The sequence below is a fragment of the Taudactylus pleione genome, unplaced genomic scaffold (assembly GCF_031769625.1).
Source record: "Taudactylus pleione unplaced genomic scaffold, aTauple2 ptg000275l, whole genome shotgun sequence".
NCBI classification, from domain to species: Eukaryota; Metazoa; Chordata; class Amphibia; order Anura; family Myobatrachidae; genus Taudactylus; species Taudactylus pleione.
In genome coordinates this window covers 3,062,501-3,081,016 of record NW_028284677.1, presented here as the reverse complement: position 1 = coordinate 3,081,016, position 18,516 = coordinate 3,062,501, and the positions used below count along the sequence as shown (strand labels likewise).

The 18,516-nt window shown below is 45.2% G+C and overlaps 1 protein-coding gene across 1 annotated transcript in view; it reads left to right on the top strand.

The window, feature by feature from the left end:
* LYST (lysosomal trafficking regulator) overlaps nt 1–18,516 on the top strand; it is a 507,705-nt gene that overhangs the window by 66,070 nt on the left and 423,119 nt on the right. The window contains exon 5 of the mRNA XM_088481579.1: nt 11,501–12,407. Coding sequence (XP_088337705.1) covers nt 11,501–12,407 — 907 coding nt within the window. The remainder of the gene's footprint in view (nt 1–11,500; nt 12,408–18,516) is intronic.

Here is an 18,516-nt window from a genome sequence, read left to right as displayed (position 1 = left end):
TGCAGATCTTCAGGGTGTATCCATAGACACTCCGATGCTGTTGCCTCAACGTCTGGACCTCTATCCGGACCTGAGTCGTCTGTCTTTGATGGCGTGGCTATTGAGACTGCCCTCTTAAGTTTCAGGGGTGTTTCCAGCTTGGTGGTAAACACCATGCTCAGAGCTCGCAAGCCTGGTTCTGCGACAATTTATCACAGAGTGTGGCACACATTCTTTGAATGGTGTCGACCCAGAGGTTATAATACTCAAAAATTTGGATTGTCCAGGATTATAGCATTTCTACAGGTGGGCTTAGATCACTGTCTTCGCCTTGCTTCTCTGAAGGTGCAGGTTTCTGCCCTGTCAGTTCTGTTTCACCGTAGGATTTCTACCCTTCCAGATGTACACACCTTTATGGAAGGGGTGCTTTGCATCCAACCTCCTTTTATCCCACCGGTGGCTCCGTGGGATTTGACTGTGGTCCTTAGGGCTCTACAAGGACCGCCATTTGAACCACTGGGCTCCGTGGATTTAAAATGGCTTACTATTAAAACTGTGTTTCTTCTGGCCATTGCTTCTGCTAGAAGGGTATCAGATTTGGGGGCTCTTTCATGTCGTCCTCCCTTTCTGATTTTTCATAGGGACAGGGCGGTTTTTTGTACTCGCCTTGGTTTCCTACCTAAGGTGGTATCCAGCTTCCACATTAATGAGGAAATTGTAGTGCCAGCCTTTAACTCCCCAGACCTCTCAGCTGGTGAGGCCTCCTTGGATGTGGTACAGGCTCTCAAGACCTATGTGGCCCGTACCAACTCATTTTGGAAGTCAGACTTATTGTTTGTCCTTTTTGGTTACCGAAAGAAGGGATGGCCTGCCACTAAACAGATGTTGGCAGGCTGGATTCGCCTGGAAAAATCAGAGGCTAACATTCATGAGGGCCTTCCTGTTCCGTCCTCTGTCAAAGTTCACTCTACTCGGTCTGTGGGTCCCTCGTGGGCAGCTCGTCGTGGCGCCTCAGCTGTTCAGCTGTGTAAGGCAGCCACTTGGTGTACTGTCCATACATTCCTAAGGTATTTTGCATTCGATACCTTTGCCTCTCAGGATGCCTCCTTCAGGCGGCGGATTCTCCTCTATGCACAGGAGCGTCCCCAACCTTAAGGAGACTGCTTTGGGACATTCCCAATGTCTCCTGTGGAGCCCTATGGACCCTGTAGTAGAAAATAAGAGATATGGTAGGACCTTACCTTTTGGTATCTCTATTTCTACGAAGTCCATAGGGATCCTCAAATTTAACTGTTGAGGGGCTCGACGACTGACGTCATCAGCCTATACCCCAAGGTCTCCTGTGGAACTCTATGGATTTCATAGAATTAGAGATAACAAAGGTAAGGTCTTACCATATCTCTTATTTTCTACACTCCAGCTTCTGATTTTTGAGAAATGAACCCAGTTGGATACATTTTTCCTGAATAACACATTTGTGGGCTGACACCTTACCACTTCTTGTCATAGGCTGTAGAAGGGAGCAGCACAGGAAAAGAGCACAGTAGGGCTGCAGTGGATGTCAGAGAAGCAGTGACAGGAAGCAGGCTTACCCCAGGAGCATGGAACTGAAAGCTCTTCGAGATGGCGATGGCCCTTCAGCGTCTGCCCAGCAGGAGAAATGTCAGGCAGCCAGGCTCACACATTGTGAATGGGGGACGCAACCACAGGTGCTGTGCACTCCCGAATTCTGCTGTCATGGGTACAGCCACTGTGCGGACTCATTAGCCGCCGGCCAGAACTCCAATCCTCGGCTCGGCCTCAAGTGTAGGCCGCAGGCACCGCTGATTTCATATGCGGCCACCGGGACTCTGCTCTAGGTCCAGAAGGTAGCTGGCAGTCAGCAGGCACCACTGCAGTGACTTTGAGGCAGTGGGCAGCCCAAAAACAGCCTTATGTCCCCCAAAGCTACAGGAGCTGCAGCAGAGCACGTCTCCTCTGCTCAGCAAAGTCACGCCCATACAATTTTTTTAATCCTTTTGTGCATCAAAGCTCGTGTACATACAAGAAAGTCATTTATGTTTTATATACACCTTACATAGAGACAGGGCTCGACAAAACCCGGGGGCCATGACGACTACTTTGTTGCTTGGCGACCAGATTTTTCAGTGACGGAGGATTGGAGGAAGCAGTGCTCCAACGGAGATTCATGGGCGGCCATTTCACTGGAGTGCATGCGCTTATGATGTCCCCTGCGCTGGCGTGACTCTGCTCTCTCTTCCATTCCGGCTGTCCGGCTGCATAGACCTCCGGTAAGAGGATCTATGCATGGCCAGGGATTGTGGCTGCGGAGAGAAGTGATGTGGCCACCGGGGACAAGGGGGGTTATTTGCCCAAGGGGGGCAGGTGGGGTAGCGGCACTGAAGGGGCTAACCCCCCTCCCCCACCCCGCCCCCCTTGCTGCGGCGACATATTCGAATGGCAGTAGGCGCCATGCTTTAAATGTATTAAAGGCGCCAGGTGTCTTCAAATATGTTTTATCGCGGTTGCGCCTTCTCTGTGGCCAAGACAGCACAGAGTGTTAATCCCCATCATCTCCGGTGGCTGCGGCAATGAGGGACAATGTGGTCGAGCCACTGCAGCCGGGACAAGTGTCCCGGACTGCAGGGGCTAAGTGGTACCGGGTTAGCCGGCTCCCTGTGTGGTGCTGACTCTGGCGACCGGGAGCCTAGCTCCCGGCGCCCCCAGCTGAGCGATGCAGAAGGGGGCTTAGCTCCTGGCGCCCCAGCATTAAAGGGCGGCCGAATTGAGTGCCACACTGGGGGTGGGAACTGGGTGCACGAAGCCGCTCTGCTTTCCCAGCTGGGGACCGGGAGCCTAGCTCCCGCGCCCCCAGCTCCACAGGGCCGGTTGTGCACACACTGGGGAAAAGGGGGAGCCTGCTTCCCCGATCCCCAGCGTGCAAGGCGGCAGGAAACTGCTGCTGCTGGCACCAGCGCAGCAAGACTGAGAGCCGCATACAGGAAGAACGGACAAGCCGGCTCCCTGTGCAGTGAGGCAGGGGCTAGGTGCATGCATGCCGGGGGACAGGGAGAGTCAGCTCCCTGTACCCCCAGCACTAAGAAGAACAGCAGCTGAGCACTGCTGGGAGTAAAGGTGCAGCTGGGGCATGGTCCTAGGCTGCAGAGCTGAAAGTCCTATGCTGGGGACTGGGAGCTCTGCTCCCAGTGTCCCAGCACGGCAGGGCTGATTTAGTAAATTATTAACTAACTGTTTTTTTTAGAACGGTGATCTGGCACCTTCTTTCATCCTGGCTCCTAGATTGTAGAAAAATTTGTCGAGCCCTGCTAAAGATGATATACAATAACTGTAAGAATTTTGTGAATTAAGCAAAGTTTGTTGACATTGAACCATTACAAAATAAAGGTCTCACTGTCTTATTCGTGCTCAAAAATAGTTATTTCTTCTTTGTGTTCCATAGGGTCCACAGGAATTACCTTGGGTGTGTAGTTGGATAGCATCCAATGCACCAAACAGCAAAGCTTTGGAGCTCCCAGCATGCACTGGTCCTCCCCCCTATATACCCTGTCCCCAGCCACAAGCATTCATTCAGTTGTTTTGTTTGGTGTGTGGCAACACGCACTTGTTATAACAGCGGGACTGCTAGGCAGTCCTAAGCTTTTTTCTTTGAAGTTACCTAAACTTAAGGTGAAACATAAGAGTTTAGTGGTTCCAGCACCGGTAATGACGCTGTACTGCGACTCCATCTACCTCCGCCGACGCTGAAACGCCAGCACCGCTTTATGCCCTGAGATTCTCAGCAGGCCTCAGCGTGGCTTAGCTAGTGGCCTAAAAACGCCGAGCTCCAGGACTGCGGTCGGGTAAAGGAGATGGCAGGTAAGGATTCTTCTCGGGGAATAATGCGCAAGGCAGTCCCTCGCCTCTGGTGTTGAGACGCATCAGAGGTTGCTGCAGGTGAAGGTCGTCCTGCGTTTCCTCGCTAAGGCGGCCGGGGCCATATAGTTTGTTGCCGGGGATGGGTGGTAAGACGCACTAGAGAGCAATAGTCAACGTCTTGCTACCTTGTAGTTCACCTTACCTGGCCGTCAAAATCGCAGCTTAGGGGAGATAAGGCCCTCCCCCGGCCGCCCGTCCCCGCCAGTCACAATCTTCCGAGTGGAGTCCCTGCATCTGGTTTACTATTGACCACCTCGTGTGTGAGACGCTCGCAGTTCAGCGTTTCTCCATGCACTACTACAGTGGTCTCAGAGGTTTGGCATATAACGCACTCTATATTCTACCAATCCCTCCGGGGCTGGTTAGTTGATTCAGAGTCCACATTGCTTTAGTAAATGTGTCTATTTATGCATTGTATGTGACTATAAATGCTAACTGCTGTGTGTACACTCCCTGTTTGCCAAAACGGTCACTGTCTTTCTCCTCATCACTTTGAAGATGTGTGGGGCGTGTCATGTAAGTCACGTTTCATTTATACTGTATACCTTATACCATTTATATATTTGTCATGTCTAAAGGTGCAGGTAAGAAGGAGTATGTAAGTCCTGTGCTACAGGCTTGTCTAAGCAGGTTGTTAACTAGGATGGATTGTGTAGTACTGTTGTAACAGCTACTTTGTCTCCGGTACACCTGTACTAGCACTAGAGCAACCTGTGTGGATGCCTGGTCTCAGATTTTGTCGCACTTAGTGGACAAAAGCCGCAGAAGCACAGGCTCCGGCTGCCGTGCCTCATGCTACGAGGTGTTTACAGCATTGGGGTCCGTCTAAGTAGATGCCCCCCATGAATTCCTGTTGTGTTTATTCTACTGCTCACTCTAATCAGAGTATGCCGTTGTCTACAGCCTCTCCGCAGGCAGTTAGATCAGTAGCTGTGTGCCTCCTCCTGGATGGAATGGAGGCCGACTTTTGCAGTTCACTCAAGCCTGCTATCACCACTGCAGATGCCGGGGTGCGAGAGCTGGTGTCTCTGGGTTATGCCATCTAGTTCCGGAGGCATCCTCCTCTGTGGTTTATGGGCTCTGGTCAGAGCCTTGGCCTAACGGGAGTCTATTGGGGCCCTCCTGGGATCAGGAGTTATAGTCCCTGTGACACAACAGTGAAGGGGTTATTATTCGTTTGAATCAAAAAACCTAATGGGTCACACCGTCCTATACTGAATCTAAAATCAACAGATTCATCAAGGTGCCCAAATTCCATATGGGAACCCTACGTTCAATTGCTGTTAATGGAGCCTGGGGACTTCATGGTCTCATTTGACATACAGGATGCATATCTGCATCTGATTACAAGATCCCACCAAGCCTTTCTTAGGTTGGCAGTAGATCAGCAACATTACCAATTTCAGGCTCTACCTTTTGGTCTAGCACAGCCCTTCAGGTGTTTACCTAGATAATGGAGTGACTGCTCATCTCAGAGGAGTCAGGATATGGCCATATCTAGACGACCTCCTGATATTGGCACAGTCTCAGGAGATGCTACAATGTCATCTACAGATGGCCATTTTCTGCTTACAGAAGCACGGCTCGGTAAACAATTGGGAAAAAAAGTTGTCACTTTTTCCAACTCAGCAGAGGGTGCACTTGGAGGCATTGCTGGACTCTCTGGAACAGAGGATTCGTCTACCAGAGGACAAGATTGTAGCACTACAGACTTGTGTGCACAATCTACTTTGCAAGCAGTGTCAGTTCACTTGGCTATGCAGATGCTGGGTTCTATGGTAGCCACATTCGACATGGTTGCTTATGCCCAGTTCTACTCCAGGTCCCTCCAAATCCCAGATGGGTTGCATCTCACCAGAGGTTTGCCTCTCCCTAGCCTGGTAGCTGGAGACGACTCATTTGAACAAGGGTCGTCCACTATGGATCCCGGAGTGGATACTCTTCACCACAGACGCAAGTCTGAGAGCATGGGAGGCAGTGACAGGTCATCGCCCCTTTCAGGGAAGGGGGACAATACAGGAAAGTCACCTGCCAATAAATATATTGGAGCTTAGGGCAGTGCTCAAGGCACTCCTATTGGCACAGGACTTTCTACAGGGCAGGCCTGTCCAGTTTTAGTCTGACAGTGTGACAACAGTGGCCTATATAAATTATCAAGAAAGCACACGAAGTCAGACAGCCATGGAAGAAGTGGCAAGGATTCTGCTGTGGGCAGAATGCCATCTTCCAGCGGTCTCTGCAATATTCTTCCCAGGTATTTTCAACTGGGAAGCGGACTTCCAAGGTCGCCAGGACATACACGCCATAGAATGGGCTCTTCAACCAGAGGTGTTTAAACTCCTAGTGGACTTGTGGGGTATACCAGACGTAGACCTCATGGCATTACGTCACAACCACAAGGTTCGCAGGTATGGGTGCAGGACAAGGGACCCCTCAACCGCCTTCTTGGATGCTCTGGCGGTGAGATGAAACTTCAGGTTGGCATACCTGTTTCCTCCAATCTCCCTCCTCTCAAGAGTAGTCAGAAAATTAAGCAGAAAGGCAGCAGGATCATACTAATAGCCCCTGCCTGGGCAGGAGGCATTGGTTCTCAGATCCGACTCGTCTATCCGTAGACAATCCATTTCCAGTGCCTCTATGGCAGGATCAGCTAATACAGGGTCCCTGTCTATACTAGAGTTTACCTTGGCTGGCTTTGATGGCATGGCTCTTCAGTCTTCCATCTTAAAGGCCAAGGGGTGTTCTCCTTCAGTGATGCAGATGATACTGAGAGCAAGGAATCCTGCTTCTTATCACATCTATCCTAGGGTTTGGCAGTCATTTTTTCTTTGATGTTCCCATAGGAAATGTGACTAAGATATTCAAGTTATCAGGGTTACTTGGTTTTTTCCAGGCTGAATTAGACTTAGGTCTTTGCCTGGCTACCTCGATAGTCCAAGTTTCGGCTTTGACTGTTTTGGTTTCAGCGCAAGATGCTCCTCTGCCGGATGTTAGAACATTCTTACAGGGGGTTCTGCGACCGCAACCTCCATTTCTCCCAACGGTGGTCATTGCAGTCGCTTCCCTTTCAACCCTTGGATAAGGTGGACTTGAGATGGCTGACGACTAAGACGTTTTTTCTCCTGGCCATCTCTTCAGGTCGCAGAGTGTCTGACTTGGCAGCACTGTCATGTCGATCTCCATATTTGGTGTTTCATCAAAATAGAGCTGTCCTCCGTACTAAGGCGGGCTACCTCCCTAAGGTTGTTTTCCCATTTTCATCTAAATGAGGAAATTGTAGTCCCGGTCTTTAAATCTTCAGACCTATCTACAGATGAAGCTTCCCTGGATGTGGTTCAAGCTCTTCGTATCTACTGGGAGCAGACCAGTTCCATCAGGGATTCAGATTCTCTCCTTGTGTTATATGGTTTTCACAGAAGAGGTTAGCCAGTGAACATTCAGACTTGGCTCACTGGCTCTGTAGGGCCATTTCTCATACCTATACACTTGCTGGTCTCCCTGTTCCAAACAGGGGAACAGCACATTCCACTCAGTCCATGGGACCTTGTGGCCAGTAAGACTGGGTGCCTTTGCTGAACAGCTCCGCAAGGCAGCCACTTGGTCTTCCGATAATGTTGTCAAATTTATGCTTTTGATATGTATGCCTCCCAGGATGCTTCTTTTTGGTGGCGGATTCTCCTCTTTACGCAGGAGCAAGGTAATTCCTGTGGGACCCTATGGAACCCAGAGAAGAAATACAGAATTATGGTAGAACATACCTTTTGATAATTATTTTTCTTTGAGGTCCATAGGGTCCACAGGGCACCCACCCTGACGCACCTGGCCTCAGATGGGATGTGTTCCTAAGCATTTTTGTCACAGATTTCCTCTTCACTTGTTGAGTGTTTCCTGTGTACAGTACATAACACTTCCTTCTCCACTCTCCATCTCTTGCCGCTAGGGTTAGTTATGAACTGAATGCCTGTGGCTGGGGGCGGGGTTTTTAGGGAGGAGGACCAGTGCATGCTGGGAGCTCCAAAGCTTTGCTGGATGCTATCCAACTACATACCCAAGGTACTCCTGTGGACCCTATGGACCTCAAAGAAAAATAATTATCAAAGGTATGTTATACCATAATTCTGTATATTTCAGAATATTCCGCATTTCAGAATATTTGGATATGGGAGACTCAACCTGTAATAACCCTGAAGTGCAGAAGAGACTAGCTTTAAGCTGCGTACACACCTGAATGATTTTACAATTGCTGCAACAGTCCCTTTAATTTCACTAACAATGATATGGTCCCAGACCACATGATTTGAGCGTACAGACTCTGCAATCATCCTTCTGATCACACGATATATCGTGCCCCAGGATTATCAGCAGTTAGTTCAGATGATGTCTGCAAACAGATGATTGTCCAACATATTGTGTTGTGCGTACACACTACTATTCATACATGATATCTTATATTGCATCTTCCCATCTGATGTGCAGTACATATGTTGGGGCGATGTGACCTGAGCAGTGTTTAAACCAGGAGTGGGCACAAAGCGGCACTCCAGCTGTTGATGAACTACAGATCCCAGCATGCATTGCAAACTTTTTAGCATGGCCAAATACCAATACTGTGGCAGGGCATGCTGGGATGTGTAGTTTTACAACATCTGGGGAGCCGCTTATTGCCCACCACTAGTTTAAACAATGAATTGGGTGTACACACTATAAGATGGTTGTGCAGAATAGAGATGAGTAGTTTGGTTTTGGATCTCAGAATGTGGCAAAAACGTCATCTTTCATGGACGTTTCCAGCACAGACTGATGACATTTTGCCTCGTTTTGAGATCCGAATTTGGTGGGAACATCCAATACCAAAACTGAACGGTTGCGGATTGGATGGTTGTCCAATTTATCATGTTGTATGTACTCACCTTTAGGCCTTAAAAATAAAAAAGTGTGGCATTATTGCATATAAAAAAAAATCACCTGTTTGGTATTCCTTTACTCTGGATACCAAATATATTTGATGTAAATTACTGGGATTGAGTGGAACAATGGAGTTTTATTTATCATTATTATGTTATTTGGTAATGCCTATAAAAAAGTTATGTACTCGTACAATTTCAAAAGCAAAACCCTTTGTTTCCTCTAAAAACTGTAATTGTATCATTATTAGGGAGCCTCTCATGTGTTTATGTAAAAGACTACCTAAATGTTTCAGTTCTGTCTCCCTTTCAGCCTTCTGTATGCTTAGCTTAGATAATTATGTGGTTGTATCTAAGGGATGCTGTCAATATACAAACAGTTGGGGTGCCGGTGCCGGAATCCCGACACATGTTAGAATCTTGGTGCCGGCAGCTTGACGGTAAGTACTGGGGTTAGGCACTAGGGGGAGGGTTAGGGTTAGGCACGAAGGTGGGAGGCTTAGGTTTAGGGTGTGGGAGGTTAGGTATAGGCACTGGGGGGGAGGGTTAGGTTTAAGCAGCAGGAAGAGAGGGTTAAGGTATTGACCAACGTGTGTCAGTATCCTAATCTTGTTGGGATTCTGACTGCTGGGATCCAGAGCGCTGGCATCCCATACCCATCCCGTATCTAAAGACTGGCCTCGTGTAGTAGGGGTAATTAAACTAGTGATCAGCTTGAATGGCATATTTGACTGCTTCTTCAAAAGAGGAATTGAACACCTAGGGATGACGACCGATGAAAGAATATAGTGGTTTATCTTTCAGAGGTTTTGTTCAATGCTTTATATCAAATTAAATGTGCTATTATAGAATTTAGCGCATTTGCTAAATATTTATTTTTATTTGGTTTGCCCCTACTATATCATAGCTTCAGTTTCTCACCTAATTATAGCTATTAAAATGGGATAACCAGAAATCTGATGTCTTCTATGCTGCATCCGTGTTTCTAATATTCTTTTGACACCATTATCTCAAAAATATTTGAGTTTAGTCAAGGGTACATGTTTTCTGTGGGTTGAGTATGATATGGCGACAAGTGGAATGCCAACTGTCAATACACTGACAGCGGCATCCCGATGCTGACAATCCCGACAGGGAAACAGTAAGTAGTGTTCCCCTGTCCTATTACCCCCTAAACCTCCTTTCCTGCACCCTAATACTAATGGTGCGTACACACTGGGCGACTAAAATGGACGACTGAACAATAACGATATCGTTATCGTTCAGTCGTCCACTTATTCGTCCATTTTAACACCAAAAGGATGAACGATAATGACGATGCTCGTTCCAGCGGGTCGTTCGTCATTATCGTTCATCGGATAAACATGCAGCCAACCCGACGATATTGTCAGGTTGCTGCATGCTGGGGAATGGGGGAGAGAGCCCGGCGCTGAACGATATCGTTAATGATATCGTTCAGCCGGTGTGCTCAATGTCATGAACGACATTGAGCACACCCTGCCGGGGACACACTAGATGATATCGCTCAAGGAGCATATCGTCTAGTGTGTATGCTCCTCAGCTCTTCCTGTCCTGCACCCTAACCCTCTCCCCTTAGTGCCTAACCCTAACCTCCCCTGTATGGAGCTCACACCAGGGTACCTAAACCTAACTATCCTCGCGCCCACCTACCTGGCCCACTATACTTAAGATCGGGATGCCGGTTGTCGGGATTCCGGCGTCTGCATCTCCAGCCATGTCGGGATTCAGTCGCTGTTCTTCTCATGCTGATCGGGATTCCAGTGCTGGAAATTCGGCAGTTGGCATTCCGGCCGTCGGTAAATTAAACACATCCCGTTTTCTGTACATCTGCCAGTCGCTTTCATTACTTTTGGATGTATATAAGTAACCAATACATGGAGGTGGGTTTGTATATCAGTCATTTCAATAATGTGCTACCTTGCTTTGTAGGGTGGGTCGAAAAAAACTAAACTGCGAGTTTGAATTCCAATAGTGGGGAAAGATGTGGGTCCATAACACAAACTTGTGTGCAAAATTTCAGCTCGGTCGGATAATTTTTACTGTCCAGAGCGGGTGCTTCAAGTTTTGAAAATTTTACACAAATTAGGATATTTTGTAATCATGTGAAGGCTTAGTTGACTGCTGTGTAACAATGTGTGTGGTTAATGCTACTGATTCCTGAGTGCATATGCAGGAGTTCTTGTATGAACAAAGAAAGCCATATCTAAAACAGACACTGATGCAATGCAGTAAGGAAAAAGTTTGAGATATACCAGTATACGCTTGCGCTCTTTAACTATATTTGGTTTACTTAACTGCACCTGTGAACTTCATAATACATGACAAGTTACAGCTACTTTTAGGTGTGGTACATTATCAATGTGCAGTTTAATCATATGCACTAAAAAGATTATGACCTAAAAATCACATGCTATACTACAACTGGACCTCGCTGCTAATTAAATATGCGCACAAGACTGTTGGACCCTTGTTTTTTCTTATTTTTCCTTACTGAATTTTGTCTATCTACTGCAGGATTTTACTTTCTTTATCCATAATAACTTTTTTTCCCCAACCTACTGAACATGTAAATTTGTAACCTTTCATATATTAATTAATATGGTAAAACTACATTTCAATTTGTGTTCGTATAATTTTTTTTTCCATGTTTATTTAAACAGGGTAATGCAAGAAATATTTTTGAATTCAAATGGACTAAATCAAATTACTGAGCTTAATTTTTTGGATCCTCTGAGGTCTTTCTGTTTGAAAATATTTGAAGCCCTTATTTGCTTTGGAGAACAACAGAGTAATTTGCTAGACATTGGAAACAGTGATACAACCCCAATTGTTCCGGAATTCCCTGTTCATCTTTTAAAACCTCAACAATGCTTAAATGTTTCTCAGAATTTATGTAAATTCTATAGTGATCTGAAAGAAGCATGTCCAAAGAAAAAAGAGGATTTTCATCAGAAAATTAACATGATAAACCTACTTCTTTGTTTGGCGTTTTTGAGTGTGAGCAAAGATGCAGAGTCTGATCTTGAATATGTCAATGAGTCAGAGGACACGTCTGGTTATGACAGCACTGCGAGTGAACCACTCAGCATTTTACCAAAGCTGAATGTTGAAAGCTTGGTCTTGCCATTCCCAGAACAAATACACAGAGCAGCAGACATTTGGTCAATGTGCCATTGGCTTTACCTGAAAAGTTCAATGTTCCAGAAGCAATTTTACAAAATTGGTGGCTTTGATGTGTGTTATAGGCTTGTCCTCATGACAATCCAGAAATTCTCTAGTTTAGACGATTTTACCAGTAGGACCCATTCTACACCACACTCTGAAAAGGTGCATCCAATTGTGGGAGAAACTTTTGGGATTAAATCCTATAACACTGAATTTGCAAATCCGTATCCATGTCATCATCCTCAATTTGCAGCAGCTGACACTTCAAGTTTATTATGCGTACCCACAAATGATGTGAAAGAGTGGTCGATTGAAGCCGTAAAATTATTTGAAGCGTCATTGGCTATTTGTCTCCATAGTGCACGTAACAATCAACTGAAAATAGATTTGGAAACATCTCAGGTAATATCTGTTTTTGTTTAGTGTTGTGTATTTTTACTACCTTTGTATATGTTAAATCAGTGGTTACCAAACTGTGCGCTGGGGTGCCTCGGGACACTTGCAAGGGTGCCTCAGGTTGGTGGTCCAGCACCAAATCAAATTATTTATGGTCACTGTAATGTAAATATGTGAACAAACAGTAGTGTAAACCTGTCCACCACCACATAACTAAACCTAAGGATGATAGGTAAGCACAATTTACTGCACATTACTACTTTACTAAAAAAAAATTCTCAATTACTCAATAACAAACTTAAACTTAGGGGTGCCGTGAAAACAGTGCTGATACTCAAGGGTGCTGTTATTCAAAAAAGTTTGGGAACCAATGTGTTCAATTAAATATCATGCATTTTAATTAGACCTGTTACTTCATTTAAAATTAACTAAATTTGAAGGGCAAAGTGTATAAAACAATATCTCAAGGTAATAAACAAATTTGACATCCTGAATGTAGAATGGCTAGATGAATACCCTTTAAATACATAAAGCTGTAAAACATTTTTTTTAAATAATGGAATTCAAATTTATTTGGTAATTATTATCACTAATAAGGACAAAATAATCCAGAATCATGATGTTTAGTAGAAAAAACAATGATAAAACATTTTCTCAAGAGCAAAGTAGAAACATACACTAATTACGTAAATATTATGCATCTGTCTTGTTATAATACTAAATAATTTCAGGATACTACAGTTTTCTTATATATATATATATATATATATATATATATATATATATATATACACATACTATTGTTAGACTTGCAGCGAGATGGATGGGGATTGGTTGATGAACAGCAATTTTCAAATAATTCCACATATTCTTGATGAGGTTGAAACCTAGGGGTATATTTACTAAAGTGTGGGTTTGTAGAAGTGGAGATGTTGCCCATAGCAACCAATCAGATTCTACTTAACATTCATCTAGCACCTTCTACAGCTATGGCCAAAAGTTTTGAGAATGACACAAGTATTGGTTTTCACACTTTAGTAAATATACCTCTAGGCTTCAATCTCATCGAGAATATGTGGAATCAAAACTTTTGGCCTTGGCTGTAGAATATTATAGCTAGAATCTGATTGGTTGCTATGGGCAACATCTTCACTTCTAAAAACCTGCACTTTAGTAAATTTATCCTCATGTCTTTGATTTGGCTGTAGGACATTTTATTTGTTACATTTATTTTTTATTTAAACAAAGTGAAATGCAAATGGTTTACATGCTTTCCATTTGCAGGTTAATTTCAAATTGTATGTGTCTATTTTTATCACACTTCTAATTTTTATCTTACGTTAAATCATTAATAAACAGAACTATTTTCCACTTTCTCTATTTTTTTCTTTTGACTACTACAAATTAAATATAGTTGATAAAAACTAGAATATATTTAATTATCCAATGTACACTGATACTCTGAGGCAGATTCAGTTACATGCCGGTAGCCACCCAGTCTCTTTGTGAGGATACTGGGTTCATGTGTGCATTATTTTTGCCTGTTGCCCTTTACCGCCTTGCACGGTACCCTGGTAATAAAACCAGTCACTGTTAACCTCTCATAGTCATTTGTGATGTCACATGCCATTCAGCTGACCATGATTTCCTGTGGGGGATATTAGCAGCCACACAGTTACCTGGCTGCATGTACATTCTAGTGGGAGTGGGGGATGCTTCCCCCTGCATCTTTAAAACACACATTACAACATCATTACACATATTATATGGATCCTATAAGTAACATCAGGTTTTAGAGATATTCACTGATCGGCACAAACGCTTGTATATACAGTGACTATTTCCCACAGTGGGAAATACCTATTACACACAGTAACACAACATGTTCAGGCTCATTGATATAAGGTCCTATTAATGTCCAATGTATGTGATGTACAAACACTCCATCACGCAATGAGTGTGTTGTCTCACCTGGACATTCTCATGATTATCTGTTCTTCCTGCTCTTTATACACTGGAAAGCAGAAACAGGCTGTAAAAAGTACACCATTTTGGGACGAACCAAGCTGCAGGGTTATTAACGAGGTCACTTTGACCTAATGTGTAAGGTGCATTAGAGTGTGGCATACTGTGTAAGGGGCATTACTGTGCGCAACATACTGTGTAAAAGGGGCATTACTGTGCACGGCATACTGCGTAAGGGGCATTACTATGCACAGCATACTGTGTAAGGGGCATTACTGTGCACGGCATACTGTGTAAGGCAGGGCTCAAGCAGATTTTAGAGGGACGAAGCAGATCTTTGTCAGCCCCAGCAGAGATGTGCATGTTCTGAGTGTCTCGGCTTGCGCTCACTCCTCCTGTGCCTGTTCGTTCCAGCCGATGCTGACTCCTCCTGTGCCTGGGTGTCCAGGTCGGCACTGACTTCTCCTGTGCCTGGGTGTCCAGGTCGGCGCTGACTCCTCCTATGCCTGTGTGTCCCGGCAGGCGCTGACTCCTGTCCGTCTTGGCCGATGCTGACTCCTCCTGTGCCTGTGTCCCGGCCGGCGCTGACTCCTCCTGAGCCTTTTTTGTACTGGACGTCGCTGACTCCTTCTGTCCCTCCCGGCCGGCGCCGACTCCTCATGTGCCTGTGTGTCCAGGCTGGCGCTGACTCCTCCTGTCCATTCCAGCCTTCTGCTGTCCGTCCCGGCTGTCTGCTGTCACCTAACTCCGGCTGCAGCTCTCCAGTAAGAGAGTCTATGCGTGGCCGGGGATTGCGGCTTCGGGGGGTTAGTGGTGTGGCCCAAGGGGGGGTGGTGGTGCGGAGGGGTGATTTGCCTGGGTGTAGTCCCTTAGTTGTGTTGCCATGTGGTTGCTAGGGGGGTAGGTGCGAAGTAATGTGGCCCCGGGGAGGAGGAGGGGGTGTGGTTGCCGGGGGGTAGTAATTTCTTGCACTTTTGAATATGTACAAACGTGGTCTGTTATTTCTGGGGTTGGGGGTGGACAGCAGAGGAGCTGTGCAGAGCAGGGGGGCCTCCATTTTATTACATTTTGCTACATCCATTCAACTGCCTATTTTGTAGATTTGCAGAGTGTGTGTAACAGCTGCATAACACACAGAGCTGTGCTCCTTAATCCTGTAAATGTATTTATTTTTCTCCGGGGGGGGGGGGGGACGCACAGTGGTCTGGCTCCTACACTTTCACCCTGGCTCCTAGCTTTTAGAAAAATTTGTCAAGCACTGGTGTAAGGGGCATTACTGTTCACAGCATACTGTGTGTCAGGGGCATTACTGCGTGCTGCATACGGGGCTTTACTGCATGGCATAATGTGTTATAAGGGGCATTACTACTGTATGGCATAACATGCAAACTCTGGTGGCGACCTATTCGCAGACTGTGCCGCTATTCAGTCTCCTAGAATGCCGGTGGTACGGGGCGTGATGTTGTAGAATATGGTATTCGGGGAGCGGCTGCGGAAGAGGATGGAGCAGCAGCACACTGCAGCAGTGCGTTCACTTTTTGCTAGGTATGCCCCCTAGAGTGATGAACGCCCTTCTTTTGATTTTTAAATTTCATTTTTTTTTTTCATTATAAACGGGGAGGCGCGCCAAAGGTAACTTTCGCCCTGAGCTCCACAAGTTCTGGAACCCGTCGTGGCCGGAGGTGCTGGAAGTTGCAGTGTCCCGCTGACTGGAGGAGTTCTGTTACTACAGTCCTGTCACACACACAACTGCCACCTCACATCCCAGCCAATGGTCACCTCAGGACACAGGTCGGCTCCACTGTGCAGACCGCTACCTAAGACAGCCGGACCATTGGGGAAGAGCAGCTATTTATAACCCCTACCTCCTTCTCTCCGCAAACTGGCAGCTTTCTTGCCAGGCTCACGTGCTGCGGCTATCCCCCATACGTCCTGTTGTCAGCTACTTTACAGAGGGATCCTTCATACTGATCTCTGAAGTGGGACTTTTGTACCAATCTTTGACTACTAAGATATCTCTGAAGTGAGAGCTCTGAGTTTTCCTTATGGGGTTTGGAGCCCTAGTACAGTGACTAACATGCTATGAATATTTACATTCTTTATTTTCTCACACATATACATTTTTTTTTCTGCTACTGTATATGGACTACTCCGCAGGGGTAGGTACCCAGGATCTGGGGTACCACAATTATTCTTAAACCAATTACACGACTCCTCATTTGCATCAGAGCAGCATGAGCTGTTTGGAATCTGTCCCGTTTGGAATACACTCTGATAAATTTGTCCTTATGTTTTGTGGTCACTGGAGGTTGTCCAGGTCGTGGGTGATCATGTACACTATTGTTTAAGGTGTTTCACTTGGAGGTACACTGTACGCCACCAAGAGAAACCTTCTCAAGGCGAGCAATTTCAAACTATGCCCTGCATTTCTCGAAGCGACTATAGCAGATCGCTTTTCAATTGATAACTCCTTCCTGGATGCAATTTACGAGACCACTTTACACATTTTCACAAATGTCCACAGTGTGCAAGGCTAACACCGGAAGTCTTCTACTTTGTATGTATTGATGAATATGTTTCGAAACAGCATTGGTTATGTATCTGATATCATTATGAGCACCTTGTGACCTTTCGAGTGTAATGTGTTTATTTTCAAGGATCAGACATTATCCAGCTGTTAAGGGACTATCCACTAGGCGACCTGAAAGACTGAACGTCTAGCGTTCAGACCTTCAGGTCGCTAAGGTGCGGTGCCCGCACTGAACGGCGTTCACTGAACGTCATTCAGTGCTGGAGTCCGACCTCCTATCTCTGAACATGCCAAACGTGACAAACGTCGTCAGGTTGATGAGCATGTTCAGTAGATAGTCGGGGTCGGCAAGGACCCAGCGTGCACGCGCTGGTCCTTGCCGGCTATCCATTACAAGACTTTGTGAACAACGCGACTAAAACCTCCTGGTTTAGGTCGGTTTGTTCATAAAGTCGTGTAATGGATAGGCCCCATTAGCATACTTCCCAACTTCTGTACCTCAGGAAGAGGGACCTTTGCGCATACTGCAGCCGCGCGCCCGAGATTAGTGGCTGTGGCCTTGCGGAAAGAAGGAAGACTGGGAGCGCAATCAGATTAATTGCAAATCTAGTTGTCAATTTACAACAATTATTAAAAATACAGTATATAATTAATTAAGATTAAAACAATTCAAATAATATCACTTGCAAGAGAACCCACAGCATTTTGAAGTTTGTGGTGTTTAAAATAATCCCATTGGGACAAACAGACACAGCAGGGTTGTGCAAATTGATTGGATTATGCTGGTGTACTTGAATCTCTGGAAGGATTTATATTGCAGGAATCTTGTAACAATATATAGCTTTATTGAGATGAATTTCACAGTGCTTGCCGGAAATTTTAACAACCTGACTGTTGTACAGGATTTTCTTCATTTTGCCTACATTGTATAAACAACTTTCACATTGTTACAGTGTTCAGTACCTTCAGCAGTCTGACACTGTTCGGCTTAGTTTCCATCTTAATGTTTGCTTTGGTTTCTCTTGTAAGTGATATTGCTTCAAGTTTTTATGAATTGTTTTTATCTTGATTTAATAATATATATTTTATTATTTTTTGTAATTTTACAATTAAATTAGCATTTAATCTGATTGCGCTCCCAGTCTTCTTTCTGTCTCTGGTAATTGGAGGGGTAAGCCACCCTTTTTTTTGGGTGAGCTGCACTCAGATTACACCTTTGGTTCTACTGAAAAACTGAAGTGCCCAGTCATTTTCTTTCATTTTACATCAGTTAGGGGCTTGACCTTGCAGTTAACGGGGCGTGACTTTGCTGGGTAAGCCGCACCCGCGAGTCACAGCAGGTGGCCTCACTTCTGTGCAAAACAAGTATCAAGTTGATCCTTTTACAGAGAACTGGACGAATCTGGGGGTGAATTGAAATTGAGCTGCAGTGTATGTGTGTGTATATGTATGTATATATATGTATATATATATGTATATATATGTATATATGTATATGTATGTATATATATATGTATATATATATGTATATATATGTATATATGTATATGTATGTATATATATGTATATATGTATATGTATGTATATATATGTGTATATATATATGTATATATATGTATG